The sequence below is a fragment of the Rhinatrema bivittatum genome, chromosome 6 (assembly GCF_901001135.1).
Source record: "Rhinatrema bivittatum chromosome 6, aRhiBiv1.1, whole genome shotgun sequence".
Lineage (NCBI taxonomy): Eukaryota > Metazoa > Chordata > Amphibia > Gymnophiona > Rhinatrematidae > Rhinatrema > Rhinatrema bivittatum.
In genome coordinates, this window is record NC_042620.1 from 109,567,632 (window position 1) to 109,583,898 (window position 16,267).

Sequence of the window (16,267 nt, forward strand, 5' to 3'; positions counted from 1 at the left end):
AATGTAGCGTGGCATGGTTCAAGGCGAAGGTCAGGAGGAAGCGAGTTCCAGAGTGAAGGGCCCGCTGTGGATAGAGCGCGTTTCCTCAGCGAGGATTTAGCCGGTTGGGTGGTTAGTCTGTTTTGATAAGCGCTTCTGGTGGGTTTTGTAGATGTGTGTAGTTGAATTTGGAATGTTAACTTGAGCAGTGCGATGTTGTGCAAAGCTTTATGTATCATCATTAAGGATTTGAATTGGATCCTGAATTTAATCGGGAGCCAGTGGAGATGAAGAAGGATTGGGGTAATATGATCTCTTTTTTTGGCATTTGAGAGGATTCTTGCTGAGGCATTAAGGACCATCTGAAGTGGTTTTGTGGTGCATGCTGGTAGGCCTAGAAGGAGGGAGTTGCAGTAGTCCAGTTTTGGGAGTATGATGGCCTGTAGTACCATGCGGAAGTCTCTGTATAAGAGGAGTGGTTTTAGTTTCTTTAAGGTTTGTACTTTAAAGAAACATTCTTTTGTAGTGTTATTAACGAATTTGTTGAGGCTGAATCCACTGTCTAGGATGACTCCCAGGTCTTTTATTTGTTGCGAAAAGGTATCTTGGCTTTGGCTAGCATTAAGAGGTGTGGGTGGGGACATAGTTTTTCCGGTGCTATAATGAGAATTTCAGTTTTGTTTGTGTTTAGGACTAGGTTGAGGCTGGAGAGAAGATTGTTGATAGTTGACAGACAATTATTCCAGTGTGACATAGCTTTGTGTAGTGAGTCTTCTATAGGGATGAGGATTTGTATGTCATCCGCATATAGAAAGTGAGTTAGCTTGAGGTTGGTGAGTAATTGACAGAGCGGGAGAAGATATATATTGAAGAGAGTCGGGGAGAGGGATGATCCTTGCGGTACTCCCCTTTTGGATTCGATGGCGTGAGACTCTTTGTTATTTATCTTGACCTTGTATGATCTGTTTTCCAAAAATGATTTGAACCAGTTGAATGCTGTTCCTGTAATGCCTATGGCCGTAAGTCGTTGCAGGAGGCACTGGTGGTTTACTGTGTCAAACGCTGATGAGAGATCGAGGAGAGCGAGGAGGCTAGGTTGGCCTTTTTCTAGATTAAAGATAATAGTGTCTGATAGGGTGGCTAATAACGATTCAGTATTCCTAGTCTTACGAAAACCAAATTGGTTTGGGGTGAGGATGTTGTTTTCTTCAAGAAATTCTGTGAGTTGTTTGTTAACAACTTTCTCCATAGTTTTGGCTATCATAGGGAGGTTTGCTATGGGTCTGAAGTTAGCTGGGTCTGAGGTGGGAAGGTTGGGTTTTTTAAGGAGCGGTTTGAGCATGGCTAACTTGAGTTGGTTAGGTACATGGCCTTGGGAGAGCAAGCAGTTGATGATGTCTGTGACAGGTTTGGCTATGGTGTTGGTGATCAGACTCAGGGTGTTTGATGGAATATGGTCTGATGGGTGAGAGGATGGTTTAATCTTCTTGAGGATATTCTCTATTTCTAGTGTGGAAGTGGGCTCGAACTTGTCGAGCACTGTTGGGGTTGTGTTGGGTTGTAAAGTGGTTGAGTGCGATGGTTGTTGCGTGTGTGAAGGCGAAGATTGCTGGACGATAGAGTGATAGGTTTGTTGATTTGTTGCGTGCAATGATTGTTGAACGGTTGAGTGTGATGATTGTTGCTTGTGGTTTGGAAGTGTAGCTGTTCCCTTGAGGGGGGCTAGTAGTGCTGTTATTTTGTTGAAGAAGTCGGCTAGTTCATTTGCTTTGTTGAGAGCTTGATCATCTGGAATGGAGGGTGCAGGGGGTTTTGTGAGAGTTGAAACATATGAGAAAAGTGCCCTTGAGTCAAAGACGAGGTGGTGGATTTTTTTGGAGTAGAATTCTCTTTTGGCTTTGTTGATGTCGTTTGTGTATGAGTTGAGGCACGCTTTGTAGATGAGGAGGGTGGTTGAAGATGGGTTTTTTCTCCAATTTTGTTCCTTGCATCTCAGTTCTTGTTTACGTTTTTTCAGCTCCTGGGTGAACCAGGGTTTCCTGTTGTCTTTGTTATGGTAAACAATAGAACATGCACACTTCTAATATATGTGCCACTACCAGTATTAAAATCCACAATTGGTATTGAAGTGTTTCATTCCTGAATGTCATATCACCTTGTTAGTATGATGTGACCTGACCCTGCTGCACTGTCTGAACTATGCATAGTTAGCTAGATTGACAGCTGCTTGCACTTTTCTCTTGTCTGCACTCTACCATTGCTAATTATTAGCTACAAAAACCATTCCTTTCCCTCGTTCTGTCACAGAAGCTGGCATTTCATAGCCCTCAAGACAGACAAAGCCAGTGGAGTACCTGGAGGGCAGAGGGAAATAGGTGATACAAGAAGCCAGAAGTTGGGTTGACCAGTGGAATGGCAAGCACCCTGAGCAGGCACGATAGAGGAAGTGTGAGAACTGCTTCAGTACAATATTAAACAATAAGAGGCCGATGCAGTATCGGGCGCTCAGGTCAGTGGGCCGCTTAATACGAATTTTGGACGCACTAAACTTGCACCCAATGCATTATGGGGATAAGCACGTAGCTAATAGCACTCATCACATGTAAATTCCATGTCGTTGAGGCTATTAGCTATTACCCTGCAATGCCAACAATTACTGCACGGCCAAGGCGCCCATTTTAACTCGACAAATTTAACATCTACCCGGGAGCAGTATGCCATGCTCAAGAGCTTACAAAAAAAATCATTTCTCCTATTAGTATTGTCGTGATACTAAATAGGAGGAACCACAGAAAGCAGAACTATGCCACGCTCAAGGGCTTAAAAGAAAAAAGAAAATCCTGCTTTCTGTGGTTCCTTCTATTAGTATCGTTGCGATACAGTAGGGGGAACCAAAAAAGCATCCCCAAGTTCTGGCCTGATTGAAGGAGTGAATAAATTAAGTGTTGGCACTTGCTGCTGATTGGTCCATTCACTATCACATGTCAGTGAAAAGGACCAATTAGGAACAGCCCTGCCTGGGGGGTGGGGGGGAGCTCTGAAATAGGGATGGACCCACAAAACAAGGCGGTAACCGGTCCAGGAAAGCCACGGAAATGGAAAACCAAAAACTAGACCGATGCCTTGGAAAATATTTTATTCAATATGCCTGACTCTGGCCAGGCATATTGCTTTATGGCTGCATCAGGGGCTCTTTGACATTGAATAATGTCTTTGAGTATCTACTCAAATACAATGTATATTCCCTGGGAATATCCGCTCAAGGAGTTTCGGAGTGCAAGATACAGAATCCTGCCGTTGAAAAGTGCCGTCGCATGAAGTAGAATAGGATACTCTTTGCTGTGGATACAGAGACTCTATGAACTGGTTACAGAGTTTCTTTCATTGTCAGACGCCCTTACAACATTCTCAGTCTTGCACTCTGAAACTCCTTGAGCGGATATTCCCAGGGAATATACATTGTATTTGAGAAGATACTCAGACATTATTCAATGTCAAAGAGCCCCTGATGCAGCCATAGAGCGAAACTTTGGCCAGAGTCAGGCATATTGAATAAAATACTTTCCAAGGCATCGGTCTGGTTTTTGTTTTTCTATTTCCAGGGGGCAGCTCTGGCCAGGCTGTTGTGCATGCACATTCACTCTCCTGGGCACCTGATGAAGAGGGCTAGGGATGCACAAATTATCCATTGCATGTCCCTTTTAGCACAGCAGCTCGTTTGCCTTTTGCATTGAGTGTTCAGGAGAGGTGGATGTGTGCGCGTTTAAAAAAAAAAAAAAAAAAGTCTGCCCATTTGGATGTACATTTTTTACGTGATATTGCATTGGTCTGCAGAAGTTCCTTCGTGTGCAACCTACTTGACCTGTTTTAAAAGGGTTTTCTCCTTTTGAACCTGGGGCACATCTTAGTGAACAGAGCCCTGAAACTTCTTATTCAGTTTCAATCTGTTAAACTAGAGAGAGTGAAAGTGACTTTCTCAGGGCTGTGGAGCCATAGTTTGAATCCTTGGATGATCTCTTGGCACACAGTCCTTTAACTTCTAACTTTCATGTAATGTACTCATTCACCCCTGCTTTAGGATACTGGAATAATTTTGAAGCCTGGATACTCACCTGGGGCCCTGTGCAAGGACGTTGGTGGGGGCAACCTGAGTCTGTAGGACACCGAATTTTAAATTAAGGAAGGACTTACTGAAGTACAAGATTGCCCCTGACTTTAAACATAGGACTGGTTCATTTTGCCTTCAGATGCAGTCATGCTGTCGAATGGGGTCAGGTTTGAAGATGTTTTGTCACTGCCCCAGTATGTTCATTATTCTAGGTAATATTTTATTTCAAGGACAGGTTAGGTAAACATTTCGCCCCTTCAAGTTAACATTCTCTGGGAAATGAACTAGTCAACTGGTTATCTGTCTACACCTTTTTTCTTCTGCTTAAATACTGTTCTGTCAAGCTGAGCAGCATCCTCAGGCCTGTTCATGTGTAGTTTATCTTCATTGTCTTTCAATACACTGATACCTAACTGGGTTTAGAATAAATAGTGCTTTTGTCAGTGGCCTTCACATTTGGGAAAAGTAAAAGGTAGGCTTTTGAAATTTTTATTGTTAAAAGAAACTACTTGAATCGCTCATTGCATTTTTAAAATAAATATCATTTGTAACTGAAATTTAAGCATCCTAGGCAAGTTGTGGGTGTCATGGCCCCATTGCTTCCTTGGCTCCACCCTAACCTGAAGCAGAGTGCTTCTGAGTGAGGGGGAAGCACGCGGCTTCTCTTGTAGCTTGTGGTAAACTCAGAACATCAAAAAATGATTTCCTGGGGCCAAATGTCCACAGAATTATCAAACTTGAACTCAACAGGAAAACACAAACATTTTTTCCTTTTATATGTTCAAATTGTTTAAATGACAAATATTAATAAACTTATTCCTTTAACTTTTCATGATTAGAAAAATCACTGTTCTTGTGTTAGAAACAAATTGTCAAACTTTACAAATTTGAAATTTTAAAAATAATTACCGAGTATGTCAGTAAACACTGAAAGAAAAATAAATGACATTGCATCTTTTCATTGACTGGACAAAGTAACTATGACACAGAAGGAGTAGTATGTGTAAGTCCATCTTTAGGTACTCCAGTTATAAGGCTGCTTGGTTAGTGACTGCATTTGTATCTGGTATTGCTATGACATTTACAGCTCCAGAAAAACCATGTCAGAATGAGACAGCAGTCAGTTAACTGGAAAATTTTCCATGAATACGACATTCTTGCCATTGGAGTATGTAGCATGTACTGCCATTTAACATAATGCATGATAATGTTTAAACTATGGCCTGGATTTCTTAAGGGTTTTTTATCCATGCCCAAAATAGAAGAGCTACACTACATAGCTTGTGCTGTCTTATAGAAATATTATATATATATATATATATATTTTAAATTAAGTGCCAAAATGTTGAAAGATTTTTTTGTGCTATGCATAAGCATTTTAATTTTAACCAAGTGTCCACAGTGGGCCAACATATGGGTGCTCATCTTTACCAACATAACATTTGAGACAGACGACAACTCCTGCTCTGTTTGGTCTCTGCTGCTATGAGTGATTCCCCATTGTTAAGCATTCAAGCTAGCACATGAATAGTGCAGCTTGTCTGCCAAGGGCAGTACCGAATCAGCATGGTTTGTTTACTAGAGAGGTAGCAATACAAATGGTTGTGTAACACCCAGATTCTCCCACAAGATACATTCTCCTCTGTTCACATAGTAACATCCTGAAACCCTGTTTAGCCACTCTGTATTCTATGGAATTTTCACCTTGTACCTGCAGCTTGGCTTTCAGACTTTAAGGCAGCTTCAGACTGTATTAGGAGAAAGTTATAAGTCAAGATCATGGCACTTTGCTTTTACTGTTCATTTTGCAGCATCTGTAGTGGAAAATATTTTCTAAAAGGGGTGACTTGTGAGCTTGCATATTTGAGCAACTGTGAGCTTTTATTTGTAAATAATTGGAATTTTGAAATGTGTTCAGTGTTAGTTTGTAGCTTAACAGTATAAATGTTATAAAGTAAGATTAATCTTTGTGGGTGTGTTTCACTCCCTGTGATTCATGTCAAGAGTCTTTATGATACTTTTTATCCCCATAGGTACAAGACAACTCGCCAGGACACAGATCTGGGTTGGAGCCATTCTTTGATTTTATTGTTTCTATTAATGGTGCAAGATTGGTAAGATACATTCATATACCATATGAATAGATAACATTTTAAGATGAATTTTAAAAGCCCGACATGAGCCAAAGGAGATACACGCACAAGTTGGGCCAGTGCATGACGAGCAGATTTTAAAAGCTGCCCAAGTAAGCGTCTATGTATTTATTTATTTAAAAAATTTTGTATGCCGCTTATACATGGGTAATGGTCTACTTGCCGCTATGCACACAAATGAAAAGTTCCAAGGGCAGGACATGGGCATACTCCAAAGACAAGCAGGATGGTAGTCCTCATACATCCATCATCAGATGGAACCCGGCATGGAAAACTTTTGTCAAAGCTTCTAGAACTTTGACAGACTGAGCATGCCCAGCATGCTACTAACCTCGCGTCCATGCGGGGTCCCTCTTTTTCCGCAAAGTTGAAGCGCAGCGACTGTGGAGCACGTGCCTTTTTTATGAGAAATTCTGTCTTCATTCCCGAGTCCCGTCTGGTCCCTCTGCGTGTTTTTTTGGAGTTTTTTCTCTCTGTATAGTTACGCTTTTTGGTACTTTGTGGTTGGTTACCAACGGTGTCACCTCCCGGTGGCCGCCAGTCATCGACCTCACGCCACATTCTTTTCACCATGGCATCATCTGGCTTTTGCCGCTGCCCCCAGTGCCCCTCGTCACAGACCCCCACGAGGTTTATGTCCTCTGCCTGGGGGCAGCACATGATGTCCATGTCTGTGATCTCTGTGCCCAGAATGACCCCCAGGGGTCGCCAGGCATGCCTAAACAAAATGGAAAAGTTGTTCGGTGCTAAAAATTCAGAACCCTCATCGCATCCGGGACTTCTACAGTGTGCACCGGGAAAAATCCAAGAAACACAGACACTGGTGGTCTTCCTCGAAGGCATCGGACCACTGGAAGTCACCCACTGGTTCTGTGCCTCCCCCGACGTGGTCCCGTGTGGGTGGTTACACCCTCTGGTCCTCCTGAGGAATCTCAGCTGTCCCCACAGGTACCGGTGGAAGGTGCGGTTCGCCCCTGGGTTTCTTTCGGTTTATTTTATTTTTCGCGAATTCTATGTTATAAGACTGAAGAGGGACGTGGATGCGTGGTTAGCCGCATGCTGGGCATGCTCAGCCTGTCTGTCAAAGTTCTAGAAACTCTGACAAAACCTTTTCTTGCTGGGCTGCATCTGATGATGTCACCCATATGTGAGGTCTAACATCCTGCTGTCCCTGGAGAACACCTGTTACAGGTAAGCAACTCTGCTTTCCTGGATTTCACATTGAAATGTGTAAATACGCGCACAGGCGTGCGCCGGGTCCCCTGCTGCATAACTTTACTTCTACTATGGATGACGTGCAAGTTATAAAATAAAGATAGACAAATCAGTGGAGTTTTAAGGATCGGGGTTAACTGGAGAAGGGAGGCAATTAAACTAGGAAGGTTTGGAAGTCCTTACCCGAGCAAACGGGGAACGAACTGGTAATGCGATTAGTGCGTGTGGCTTTTAAAATGCGCCCCCTCCCCAACGTATGCAGTAGAAGTATTTGAGCGCATAGGCATGCATCCACTTAAAATTGTGTGCACGCATGCGCGTGGTCAGGTTATTTTATAACATGCGCGCATATGTTATAAAATGGCCGCATCCCTGGGTGCGGGCTGATAAACATGTGCACATGTGTGCCTGCACGTCTGTTTAAAATTTATCATCTTAGGGAGCAATTTGCTTGTATGTAATTAACGATTTTAACAAATCTGCGATTTATCTAAATCCAGAGATTTCTAAGAAAGTTTTGCTTACCATAAACTGTTTTCCGTACATAGCAGGATGAATTAGCCATGCTCAATGGGGTGACATCATCAGGCGGTATGACACAGAACTGTCTGTCAGTTAAAGTTTTTGTGTATTGAGCATGTGCAGGCGTTCCCGCATGACTGGAGGTTCCAGAACTCTCTTCATCTTAGCTTTGTACAGGCATAGGATAATTCTCTCATTATTTCTTTGGAGCTCTCCTAATTGCTCTTAGCGACAAACAAAAAGCACTTTTTCTCAGCATTCAGACAGGTTAATCCATGACCAGTGGGTTATGCACTTCTTCCAGCAGATGGAGATGGAGCAAAGCTGATGTTACGGTATATATATACCCCTGCTCTGTCAGCCTGCCAGTATTCTCTGTCTCTGGCAGATGGTGGACGTGCATCTCCCTACTGGGGATTGCTTATTTAAAAAAAAAAAAAAAAAGCGAGAGGAAGGATTGATCACGCACTATGTCTCCTGATATATCTGGTGATCCCTCCCTCAGTCGAGTGCCTCAATCCAGTAGCTGGTTTTCCGGTGTGGACTTAGCTGACAAGAGAATCAGCTGACTGGCTAGCAGGTGGAGGAAGCTGAGCATGGCGGTGAAGGCATTAGCCCTCTCCCCCCTACAGCCAGATACAGACTGTACTTGGCCAGGACGGGCAGAGCTCAGGTAAAGAGTTTATTTTTTTATTTTTTTGAGTAAGAAAGATTTAGGGATTCCTGTACCCTCTTGTTTCTGAGCCTTGGCACACCGGTCTGACATGGGGGACTCGAGGAGCAGTAGTTTTGGCGGTTGAGTGGCCCTTTGGGCTGGGCCCTGCTCCGGCTTCACTGGGATGCCAAGTGGTAGACCCCAGCAGTATTTGCGCGCTTTCTTGTGCGCAAGTCTCCCAGAAAAGCAATGCCTAATGTCGGTTCGCGCCTGCACGTCCAGGTTGAGTGTCTGTCTAGGCCACCTAATTAGGCGTCCAAATTTTGGGCGTTCGTAGTATGAGCGTTCAACGGACATATATCTATACATGGATAAGAATGTCCATGTATAGATAGCAGCACACTCAACAACCAGCGTTTTGACAATTGTGCATCCAGCAGTGCGTCTGTACTTGCCAGGTACAGACGCATTGTTGGAAGCACAATATATCTATACTCCGTTGAATGCTCATACTACGAACATCCAAAATTTGGACGCCCAACTCTGGCCAAACCTGAAAGTTCGGGATCGTAGGCTGCGGGTAAACAGAAGGCGTCTCAGCCTGTTGCAGATCACACTGATGGGGACCTGGATGGCACTAATGAGGAAGGCGATCCTTTACTCCATGGAGGAAGAAGAAATTCCTCCGGGGTTGGAACCTTATAGAATGATTTGCACTTCTTTCATAGAGATGAGTTGCTGGCACTGATATCTCAGACTCTGAAGTTGTTAGGGGTGCCCAGTGCTGATCTCATGTCTGAGCTAAAGAAGAATCCCATTTTGGTTACTTTATGTAAAGCATTATGTTTCTTCCCCCATTATGGATGCTATTTAAGAGTTAATTGATCTTGAATGGAGTGCTCCGTAAGCTAATTTTAAAGGGGAACGAACCTTGGAAGGTCTGTAAACCCTGGATTCAGTGGCGAGAGAACGGTTGTGTTTTCTGAAAGTGGATGCGCTAGTATGTACAGTCACCAAGCGGATGACATTCCGGAAGAAGGGGGAACAGGTTTGATGGATGTTCAGAATAGAATTAAGGCTATCCTTAAGCAGGCCTTTGAGGCAATGGCAGTGAATTTACAGATGGCCTCTTGCTGCTCCCTGGTGGCTCGCACTTCTTTGCTTCTATCTCAGGAGGTCGATGAGACTGGTTTGAATTCCAGGGCAGTGATGGAACTGGCAGCCGCCTTTTTGTCGGATGCATGCTACGACCTGGTCCCTACTTCTGCCAGAGGGGTGGCTTCAGTGATAGTGGCCAGGCATTAGCTCTGGTTGCAAATTGGTCGGTCAATATAATTTCAAAGTCTAATCTTAAGAAATTGCCTTTTAAAGGATCACTCTTATTTGGGAGTGAGTTACAAAAAATGGCTAATAAGCGAGGTGAGTCCCAAGTTCCTCGATTGCCAGAGGATAAGAAGCAGGTGCCACGCTCATTCCATACAAGAGGCTGTGCGAGGGGTTTAAGATGTTTTGGACCCTACTGAGGAGCGGCTTCTTAGAGGACTAGACTTTTTGTATAGGTCTCAGTTCTTTTGGCCCATGCAGTCCAGATGGAGCACAGACTCGGGTGACAGTGCCGCCTGACTTCCTAAATGAAGGTGTGCCAACCCACCTTCTGGAGCAGGAGATAGGGAGTCACCTCTCTTTTTTTTTTTAAGCAGAGGTGGGTCAGGATCATGTCAGACCAGTGGGTTCTGGTGGTGGTAAGGGACGACTGTGCTCTGGAGTTTCTCAGCATTCCTCGGGACATCTTCATTTCATCTTCCTGCAGCTCCCCACAAAAGAGGCAGGTGGAGACTGCATTATCGAGGCTCTTGAGCTTGCAAACCATGATTCCATTGCCCAAGTAGCAAGAAAATATGGGCTGTTATTCCATTTATTTTGATGTGTCCAAAAAGGAGAGTTCTTTTCACCCCATCCTGGACTTAGAGGGAGTCAGTCGTCATTTATGAGTGATTTGTTTCCACATGGAAACCTTAACACTTGGTGGTAATGACAGTACAATCAGGGGAGTTTCTTACATTTCTGGATTTATCAGAGGTGTATCTGCATATTCCCATTTGACTGGTGTATCAACAGTTTCTGCAGTTCACCTTTTTGGGATGACATTATCGGTTTCAAGCACTGCCTTTCGGTTTGGCCACTGTGCCACTGCCTTTCGGTTTGGCCACTGTGCCGTCTCCAAGATCTTGGTAGTGGCAGCATTGAGAGAGGATGGCATTCTGGTCCACCCGTACATAGGCGATTGGCTAATTTGGGCCAAAAGCTTGGAAGAGAGTCTTCAAGCCTCAGGCAAGGTGGTCTCCTTGCTGCAAGAGTTAGATTGGGTGGTGAACTTGGTCAAGAGCAATTTACAGCCGTCTCAGACCCTGGAGTATCTTTTGTTCATTTTAATATGAAGCAAGGCAGGGTTTTCCCGCTGGAGATCCTCATTCAGAAGCTGATGGCTCAGGTTCGACTATTGATTGAAGCAGTTTGCCCAATAGTATGGTCTTCCCTGCAGATATTCGGTTTGGTGGCCACCCTACAGGTGGTTCCGTGGGCACGGTGCACCCTGCTTGCACAGTGGAGTCCACAATCTCAGGACTACTCGATACGGCTTCAGTTACCGGTAAAGATCGGCATCCGGCTGAAATGGTGGCTGCAGGTGGATCATCTAAGGAAGGGAGTTTCCTTGCAAGCTCCATACTGGCTGGTTCTCATGACTGATGCAGGCCTCCAGGGTTAGGGGGACTCACTGTCAGGAGTTGATGGCGCAGGGTGACTGGAGTGAAAAGGAGTCACTCTGGAGCATCAATCATCTGGAATCACGTGCCATTTGGTTGGCATGCTTGCGGTTCAACTGCTTGCAAGGTCAAGTGGTCTGAGTAATGTCAGATAATGCGATGACAGTGACTTACGTCAATCGCCAGGGTGGAACCTAGAGTCAACAAGTGTCGCAGGAAATAGACCAGCTCATGGTATGGGCGAAGATCTCTGCCTCCCATATTGCGGGAAAAGACAATGTGAGAGCCTTATATTTTTTTTTCTCAGCAGACAGTCTGGATCCAGGAAAATGGGAATTGTTGGGTGAAGCATTCCAGCTCATAGTGGGTCCCTGGGGCCTATCATATCTAGACTTGATAGTGACATCACTCAACACGAAGATCCCTTGTTCTTCAGTTACTGGCAAGATCCAGAGTCTCTGGGCATCAATGCTGTAGTGCAGGAGTGGCCAAAGAGCAGACTTCTGTATGCCTTCATCTCATGGCCTTGTAAGGCAGATTGGTTTGAAAAATCAAGAGGCACGAAGATGGTGCTTCTGGTGACTCCTGACTGGCCCAGAAGGCCATCATATGCAGATCTGCAGAGACTCTTTTCGGACTCGCCTCTCCTGTTACCGGTCCAAAAAGATCTGTTAGGACAGGGGCCTGTTCTTCACAAAGATAGACTTTATTTTGTCTTTCATATTTCATATATTTTCATATTTTTTTATTTTCTTTATTGAATTTTCAAATTTAAACATAAGCATTAATACATGCCATATATTCCAGACAGATTATATATCTATTTCCAAGATACAACATATATTGAACTTTTAGAAATCGTTCAAATAGCAAACAAGGAAAAAATTATTTAATAATATCTTAATACTGAATTTACTTATTAAACTGTGCCTGAATTTACTATGTAATGTGAGAGAACAAAAATAAAAATTAGGTGCATATTTACTTATCCTAGTACATACAATAGTAAGAAGAGAGTAGTGAGAGACTTCTTTATCCGGTACTAGTAGGCAGATCAGGTCTAAGAACATTTTTTGAATTCAAGAAAATTTCCAATTGGTTTGGTTCCAAAAAAACATATCTAGTATTTTCTAGATTCAAAATACATTTACATAGAAATTTTATTATTTTTGCACCTATTTGTCATGCTCTAGGACAGAGAGTAAGAAATTTCTTTCTTCGTAGTTGTCGGTCTTATTATATCTGGAAAAATTCATATTTTCCCACCAAGATATAGCTTATTTCTATTTCCCTCTCAGCTGCTGTTGAAAATTTCACTAGAAGTATACCTCTCTTTTCTATTTGCTCTTCTTGTGTTGTTTCAAGAAAACCTGAGAGATCTTCAAGTGGGGATGTTGACTTCGGATGTCTACCTCTATTTTCATTGTCCCCTGACACTCGACCACTTCTCTGATCCAACCCAGGTACAAAAAAGGCTTTCAAAATTTTTGGCAATTCACATGGAGCAATAGATAATGAATTCTTGAAGAAATTTCTTAAGCTGTTCCATAGGGGATATTAATTTACATTTAGGAAAGTTGATAAATCTTAGATTGTTGTATCTAAGATTATTTTCCAGAATTTCCATTCTTTTCTCTATCCTAGAGTCCCCTTCTATAAAGCCCGTTTGTATTTGCTTAATTTGGTTCATTTGCACATCCAACTCTTGAATTTTCGTCGCATTCGCAAGAACCACAGGATTCACCACATTAAATTGGTCTTGAAAACCTTTGACCATTACCGTTAAAGATATTATAGCTTTTTCAAGTATTGATATCCCGTTCCACAGCGAATCTAAAGTAACTGTTTCTGGCTTGTTTAAAAGTTTAATGTCAGTTATATTTACCGTTGTGGTTTGCGTCTCGGTCTCCTGGTCTGACTGACTCCTTCCTGCGGCGCTGGTTTCTGGCAAAAACTGCCCCCTTCGCTCAGCACACCGATGTTCATTTCTCTCAGGGCGATTAAGATCCCCTCACCCTGGGTCTGCCCTTTCACACCTGCAGCTGGGCCCACCTCAATAGTTTCTTCCATATGTTGCATCACTGGCAACAAGGTTTCCACTGACTCCAACGCACCAACTCGGGCAGGGTGGGAAGGTGTATCCGGTGCTCCAGGGCTCAGAGAGATTTCGTCGATAGACACAGGAGTCTGCACCTCCTCCTGTGTCAAAGCTGACTCTCCTGAAAATACACCCACTGCGGAGAAGAATTCCTGGATTCTCGTTTGAACTGGGGTAGGTTTAAGGGGGGTCGAGGTTCCCTCCCTTACCTTCCCCTTTCTTTTTGTATGAGGCATAATAATCTTCAAAGGTAATAACAGCACAAAAACGACACCAACCCAGGAGCTCGACAAACGTGTCCTCTCTTCACTCCGCCATTTTGTTCTCTCCATTACCATATTTTTTCATATTTATATACTGTCATTCTGGATTATTAATCATGGCGGTTTACAATAAAATTTTATGTAAATAAAGACCATTTACATTCACAAACAAAATAAGTTCATTTACATTCAAAGCAATATAAGTACAGTAGAGTGAGTTTTCAGTTGTCTCTGCGAACCAATATTTTCTGTTTTTTATTCTGCGTAAGATAATCTGAATAACCATGTCTTGAGATCTTTTTTTTTAAATTGCTTATCTTTTTGCATATGCAAATCAGCTGGTATTCCAAAGTTTTGGACCAGAAATTGATATTGCTCTGTGTCTGACTTTGCTTAAAGGTGCACAGTGCAGTGTTGGGATTTGAAGTAGACCTTTTATTGGCTGACCTCAGACTTCTGGTTGGAACATACAAATGTAGGGAGGCATTTAACAAATCTGTATTGTTTATTTCTTGTTGTGAAGGATGGTCAGAACTTTATATTGTGATCTCAATTTAATTGGTAACCAGCTTAATGACTTCAGTACTGGTGTAATATGGTCATATTTCTTATTACCTGATAATATTCTAGCTGTTGTATTTTGTAGTAGCTGGAGTGGACAGATTGTATTGGCCAGAAAACCCAGGAATAGTCCACTGAAGTAATCAAATTCACTAAAGATTAAAGTTTGTAATACTGTTCTAAAATCTTCATATAAGAGTAGGGGCTTTAAACGTTTTAAAATATTCAGTTTAAATTAACCACTTTTTATCTTTTGGCTACTGTTTTTTTCATAGAGAGGTTGCTTCGACTAAAACAGCGGTTCTCAACCAGTGTCGCGACACACCAGTGTGTCACCAAGCACATGCAGATGTGTTGCCACACTTCCTGGTCCCCTGCTGACCCAGGCACTCAATCACGCACAAATGCGTGCTTTTTCTCTCTCACTTACATAGGCTGTTAATCACATATTTACACTCATGCTGTTTGTCTTTTCACACTTACAAACCCAGGCTTTCAATCACACACTTATGCATGCTGTCTCTTGCACACAGGCTGTCATTCACATACTAACATGCTCTCTCACCTATAACTGCTCTCAATCAATCACACACACACACATGCTCTCTTGCTTATCCACACATGCTCTTAATCATACATACACATGATCTCACTTACACATACAGGTTCTCAATCATACACTTACATTCATGCTATCTCTCTATCACACACACATATGCTGTCTCTCTCCACCCCACCGAACTAGTGGCAGTAGCAGCCTCCTCCATTTCTAGCCCTTGCAGTCTCGAGAAAGGAGTCCCATCGGCCATGGGGGCTGACATTGCTCCTCTTTTTTGCTCCAAGCCGCACTGATCTTCTTCAGGCAAATGCTGCCCAAACTAGCATGGTCTCTTCTTCCTGCGCACGCTGACGCTGCATACCATTTCCTCTTCTAGGCTGCAGGTGGGAGCAGGAATAAGAGTTCATGCTGGTGCCGCTGACTCCGAGCAATGTCAGCCCTCACGGCTGATGGGACTCCTTTCTCGAGGCTGCGAGGGCTGGAAATGGAGGAGGCTGCTGCTGCTGCCACTAGGGCTGGAAGTGGAGGAGGATGCTGCTCTTGCTAGTTCAGTGGGGTGGAGAGTGAGTGAGTGAGCAAGCATATGTTTGAGATCATGTGTGTATGATTAAGAGCCTGTGTGTATAAGTAAGAGCACGTGTGTCTCTGATAGCCAGTATAGGTGAGAGAGCATGTTAATATGTGATTGTGTGTGTGAATGAGAGCCTATGTATGACAGCATATATGTAAATGTGCGATTGAAAGCCTGTGTGTAAGTGTGATTAAGAGCCTATGTAAGTGAGAGAGAAAAAGCATGTGTGTGACTGAGAGAGGAGAAAGTTGCAATCAATCTCCCCTCCTGCTAATTCAAAACAATCTCAGGGCACCTGGATATCATACGTTCCCAGGTATGCAGAGCAAAGCGTTTTTTATCCTTGTTTTTCATTATTGGGACTTTGTGCCTGCTATTTTGAAATATTTTATTGGTATCTGGAAATTTTTGATATGAGTTTTTTAAATTATTGGATATTCCATTCAACTGTTTTGAAATAATCTGTTCTTTTTGTTAGTATGGTTTTATTGCTATTAATTTTATATTTCTTGATTTGTTTTATAAGGATGGGTGATGTTTCTCTTTTTCCTTTGTTACACTGCATACAGAGACCCTGGCTTGTTGCATTTCCAATTCAGTTTTCGTCTGCATGTTTCTAGTTATGCTTTATGGTCTCTCTATTCTTTGTTAGTAAGGGTCTGCACATGTGACTGAGGTGAGGTGTTTTGCTGGCGAGTAGTTTCTGTGTAGGGCTCTATAGCAGCCTGGCTTGTTCTGTTTTCCTAATAGGAGGTGTATTGGTGTCTTGAGGCCTGGTATATTGTTTTCAGTGTTGCCTTTTCTTAGGTAAGATGGTT

At 43.0% G+C, this 16,267-nt stretch overlaps 1 protein-coding gene across 4 annotated transcripts in view; it reads left to right on the plus strand.

Moving 5' to 3' along the window:
- The window catches only part of GORASP2 (golgi reassembly stacking protein 2), a 103,273-nt gene that overhangs the window by 52,824 nt on the left and 34,182 nt on the right, over positions 1–16,267 (plus strand). For all 4 annotated transcript variants that reach the window (XM_029605750.1, XM_029605748.1, XM_029605749.1 and 1 more), the window contains exon 2: positions 6,121–6,201. Coding sequence is in view for 3 of the 4 variants with exons in the window: in XM_029605748.1 (XP_029461608.1) it covers positions 6,121–6,201 (81 nt within the window). In the remaining variant the exon portion in view is untranslated. The remainder of the gene's footprint in view (positions 1–6,120; positions 6,202–16,267) is intronic.